Source organism: Cynara cardunculus, unplaced genomic scaffold (assembly GCF_001531365.2).
Source record: "Cynara cardunculus var. scolymus isolate 2C unplaced genomic scaffold, CcrdV1 Un_Scaffold_6145, whole genome shotgun sequence".
NCBI classification, from domain to species: domain Eukaryota; kingdom Viridiplantae; phylum Streptophyta; class Magnoliopsida; order Asterales; family Asteraceae; genus Cynara; species Cynara cardunculus.
The window spans coordinates 23,248-28,763 of NW_020202790.1; the positions used below are offsets into that span (position 1 = coordinate 23,248).

At 40.6% G+C, this 5,516-nt stretch overlaps 1 protein-coding gene across 1 annotated transcript; it reads right to left on the bottom strand.

Annotated features, from left to right (window-relative positions):
* Positions 1-1,669: 1,669 nt before the first annotated feature.
* LOC112504601 lies at positions 1,670-4,940 on the bottom strand. The gene is made up of 4 exons (XM_025108545.1): positions 4,056-4,940; positions 2,645-3,844; positions 2,429-2,530; positions 1,670-2,380 (listed from the first exon to the last, which is right to left on the bottom strand). The coding sequence occupies exons 1-4, from the start codon at positions 4,938-4,940 to the stop codon at positions 1,670-1,672; spliced, it is 2,898 nt and encodes a 965-aa protein (XP_024964313.1).
* Positions 4,941-5,516: the final 576 nt, after the last annotated feature.

Consider the following 5,516-nt stretch of genomic DNA (forward strand, 5'->3'; position numbering starts at 1 on the left):
CTTTTTCGACTTCCGACAATTCTAACACTTCATATTAACTTATTCAAAGGTGTTCCAACATTTAGATCACCATTTAGATCTTCCAGTCAAGTTTTGGGTAGATTTTTATCATTTAGGCACTCTAGATACCTACCCAACTATCATGTATGCAATGCATTTTGTATGTTGAAACCTCACGTTATCTAATTATGTCATTTGTGAGGTGTTAGCACCAATCTTACCTTCTACATCTCATTCCAATTATGAGTTCTACTTATAGCTCACTAGTATACTTAGCATTTTAGCATTTAAAAAAAAAAAAAACACATAAGGTATGCTTATAATTACTAGTTAAGCATATTTAAATAGGTGGATGTTACACATACCTCCTCCTTTTGAAGATTCCGTCCTCGGAATCATCGTTGCTCGAACAGTGCCGGGTATTTCGCCATCATTTCTTCTTTATTCTCCCAAGTCCAATTTGGCCAACGATGATGTTTCCACTTAACCAACACTAGATCCACAACCTTGTTGCGCAAGTTCACCGTTCGTTGATTTAAGATAGCCTCGGGTTCTTCAATGTATCTCAATTTCTTTTCTACTTTGATTTCCGCTAATGGCACCACCTCCTCGTGTTTATCGAGACATTTCCTTACATAAGCAACATGAAAAACATCATGGATACCTGTGAGTTCTTCTGGCAACTCAACCCGATACGCTTGCTTTCCAACCCGTTCCAATATTTTGAATTGTCCAATGAAACAAGGGCTAAGCTTACCCTGCTTTCTAAATTGAAGTACCCCACGCCATGGAGAAACCTTCAGCATTACTAGATCTCCAACTGAGAATTCAATTGGCTTTCTGCGGCGATCTGCGTACAATTTTTGTCTATCTTGTGCAGCTTTCATTCTCTCTCGAATCATTTGAATCTTGTCATGAGTAATCTGAATGAGCTCGGGGCCAGTAAGCATCTTTTCTCCAGTTTCTTTCCAACATAGAGGCGTACGACACTTACGTCCGTACAAAGCCTCAAAAGGTGCCATACCGATTGTCGCGTGGTAGCTGTTGTTACACGAAAACTCGACCAGAGGAAAATGAGTATCCCAGCTCCCACCAAACTCCAAGACACAAGCGCGCAACATGTCTTCTAACGTCTGAATGGTACGCTCGGATTGCCCGTCAGTTTGCGGGTGATACGCGCTACTAAATGCCACCCGCGTTCCTAGTTCCCGCTGTAATCCAGACCAGAAGGTAGAAGTAAACCGAGAGTCACGATCTGATATTATCTTCAAGGGTACACCATATCGAGCAACGATCTCATCAACATAAAGTTTTGCCCACCGATGCATCGTATATGATTCCCGAACGGGAAGAAAATGAGCAGACTTTGTCAGGCGATCTACGATAACCCAAATACTGTCGTACTGGCGAGAGGTCTTAGGCAACTTTGTAACAAGATCCATGGTTAGCTCTCCCAGTTCCACACAGGTATCTCCAAAGGCTGTAAACTCCCATACGGCTTTTGGTGTTCTGTTTTTACCTGTAAACACGTGATGCATTTCTCAACATAACGACCGATATCAGCTTTCATCCCAGACCACCAATAGTCTGAACGGAGATCATGACACATTTTAGTACCTCCAGGATGAATAGATAACCGTGTTTTGTGCGCTTCCTCTAGAATAGGCTCTCACAAACCCCCAAGTCTCAGCACCCAAATTCGGGTTTTAAAGACTTTGAGACCACGCTTTTCTTCAGATAAGCAGTCTACATAACCAACCATACGTTCAAACTTCAGGTGTTCTGGCTTTAATGCCTCGATTTGCCACCTATGAAGATCATCGATAAGAGTAGACTTCATTGACACATGAGTGATAGCATAGCAAATATTGGTCCCGTGTGGCTTCCGACTCAATGCATCTGCCACTACATTGGCTTTACCAGGATGGTATAGAATTTCACAATCGTAATCTATGATTAATTCCATAGCTCTCTGTTGACGCATATTCAGAGTTTGTTGGTCGAAAATATATTTCAAACTCTTGTGATCAGGGAACAACTGACACTTTGTGCCATAGAGATAATGTCTCCAAAGTTTAAGAGCAAACATAACAGTTGCCAATTCAAGATCATGAGTGGGGTAATTCTTCTCATATTCTTTCAATTGTCGAGAGGCGTATGCAATTACTTTGCCTCGCTGCATCAACACACATCCCAAACCTAATTTAGAAGCATCACCATGTACTACAAAGTCATCATTGCCCTCGGGTAAAGCAAGAATCGGTGCATGAGTTAAACAATTCTTCAAAGTCTGAAATGCATTCTCTTGAGCCTTAGTCCATACAAACTTCACTTCTTTACGGGTAAGTGAAGTAAGCGGTCCTGCAATCTTTGAGAAATCCTGTATGAATCAACGATAGTAACCCGCTAAACCAAGAAAACTACGAACKTCAGAAGCATTCTTGGGTTGCTCCCACTTCTGTATAGCTTCAATCTTGGATGGTTCCACAGAAATGCCATCGCCAGAAATCACATGTCCCAAGAATTGCACCTGATGAAGCCAAAATTCACATTTTGAGAATTTAGCATATAACGTTTCCTTCCACAATAGTTCCAACATCTTTTGAAGATGTGTAGCATGTTCAGCCTCAGACTTAGAATATACCAGAATGTCATCGATGAAAACGATAACAGACTTATCAAGCATAGGATGACACACTCGGTTCATCATATCCATAAAGGCTGCAGGGGCATTAGTCAATCCAAATGGCATAACAAGAAACTCATAATGTCCGTATCGGGTACGAAAAATTGTCTTTGGTACATCTTCTTCATGTACCTTGAGTTGATGATAACCTGACCTCAAATCAATCTTTGAAAAATAAGTTACGCCTTGCAATTGATCGAACAAGTTATCTATACGCGGTAATGGATATTTGTTCTTTATCGTTACCTGATTCAATTCGCGGTAATCGATGCACATACGAAAGGATCCATCTTTCTTCTTAACAAACAATACCGGAGCACCCCAAGGGGAAGTACTCGGTCTAATAAAGCCCTTATCTAGCAATTCTTGCAACTGACTCATCATCTCTTTCTTCTCGGTTGGTGCAAGGCGATAAGGTGCCTTTGCAATAGGTGCAGCACCCGGCACTAAATCAATACGGAATTCTACTTGCCTATCCGGCGGTACCCCAGGCAAGTCGTCAGGGAAAACATCTTGAAATTCACACACAATTGGTACATCTTTTACAGTTTTCTTCATTTCTTTRGTTGCATCCAAAACATATGCCATGAAAGAAGAGCAACCCTTAGCAATATAACGTCGTGCTTTAAGCATAGATATTACCTTCAAGTCGCCTATACGTCTTTTCCCATAAATATATAAGTAGTCTCCATTCTCAACTGGTACCCGAATCATCCTCTGAGAACAAATGATATCCGCACGGTTCTTCACTAACCAATCCATACCAATCACGATATTGAAACCACGGATATCCATAGGAATCAAATCTACTAAAAAGTCATGTTCGTCTAACACTAAAGTGCAGTCTCTAAACACTCTATCAGCTACCAAAGTGACTCCATTAGCAGTATCAACGGTAAATGGTATAGAAAGCATAACTGGCACAGATTCTAAATAACGAACATAGACATGTGACACAAAAGAATTTGTAGTTCCAGAATCGAACAAGATACAAGCAGGTCTAGAGTTAACAAAGAAAATACCAGTAATGACGTCTGCCTCATTGTGAGCCTCCTCCGCGGTAATCTGAAAAGCTCGAGCTCGTGCTTTGGGTATCTCCTCCTTTTGACTTGAAGCACCACCCACCGCCGGTTGCTGCATTGACGCCTTACTTTCTTCCTGCCTCATACGGGGGCATTCAAAATTGTCGGTGCCCAAATACTCCACAAGAATAACATGCTCGATTTCTTTTTGGGCAGTTTACATGAACGTGACCCATTTCCCCACAAAAAAAACATTTCAAGTTTGTTGTTTTAGTAAGGCATTGCCCTTGGTGAGTTTTGCCACATCTTTGACAAGGACGTGACACATTAGATTGAAGTGAATAGACTTGTGATTGGGCACGCGGAATGTTTTGAGATTGACTCCTTCTAGGAGTGAAAGATCGAGATTGTCGCTGAGTAGGTACAGAGAAGGTTCTTTCAGTTCGTTGCCTCTTTGATTCAGAAGTTGGTTCCTCAATTTTTGTTAAATCGTGTTCACGGCGACGAGCATACTCCACAACTTTATTGAAACTCGGAATATAACGATTAACAACAAACTCCCGGATTTCCTTCCTCAAACCATCAACAAAATGCTCTATTCGATCATGTTCAGAAGATAAGAATCGTAAGGCAAAATATGCCTTACGATTAAATTGAGTCTCGTACTCAATCATAGACATGTTCCCTTGCTTGAGTTCCAAGAATTCTTTCTCAAGCCTTCGTTGCAAGTCGATCGGACAGAATTGCTCAAGGAAACGAGTCTTGAAAGACTCCCAGGTCAAGCTTTCTCGTTTATTTTCAGTCAGGGATTCAAAAGTTGCATCCCACCAAGTGAGTGCATGCTCTATCAACATTGCACTAGCATAATTCGCTTTATCCTCATTCATCACTCGGGAAATTCGAAACAATTTTTCAGTGTTTTGAAGCCACTGCACCGCGATTACCGGATCAGAGAGTCCAGTGAATTCAGTAGCACCACTACTTCGGAAGCTTTTAAATGACAACCGTTCAGATTTGGGTTTTGAGAGACCACCCAGCTCTTTCTCTTTACCCTTTTCTATGTCATGCTTATGATGTTCAAAAGTTTGTTGAACAAAAGTTGTAAGTCGTTTCAATAAGCGTTCACTACGGGGAGACAATGGTGTAGCTTCCTCATTCAGGTTGAGGTCGGGATCGTTTTCTCCAACATTAGGGTTTGTTGGAGTGTGACTAACAACATCATCATCAGCCATCGTCCTACAAGGTACACACATGGTGAGAGTATTAAAATATAGAGTATTAAATATTATCCTATTTATGGTCCCCTACCCAACCTTGGTCTTTCCTAATGGTCCATATCCCGTATAAATCGTCGCCTAGTTACTATATAACATCAACGCCTAGTTTAAGTCTAGATACCACTATTGATACCTAGTTCACTTAAACTATTGCTCTGAAACTGTTGGATCGATTAACTCTGTTTCTTGGTATTAATTACTTACTTGGATGATCTGTTTGACAGGGATAATGTAGCGGAAAAGATATGAATCAACCAAAGTAGAAATCAATAAGAACACAGTAATGAAGATTGATGAACACAAGAGATAACTTCAAATGATTTTCAATAGATGAAAATGTTAACAATTACAATACGGAAGCACACTGAAATACAAGGGCCTACGCTGCTATTTATACAAGCAAATAACTGTTTTCTGATAAGACCTAAAGCAAATTAATCTAAGCCATTGGATCATAAACAGGTTACAGACAATAACACATGATAAGCACGAGCAGCTAGTAAACCCAAGTAAAACAGCTTAAAGAAGATC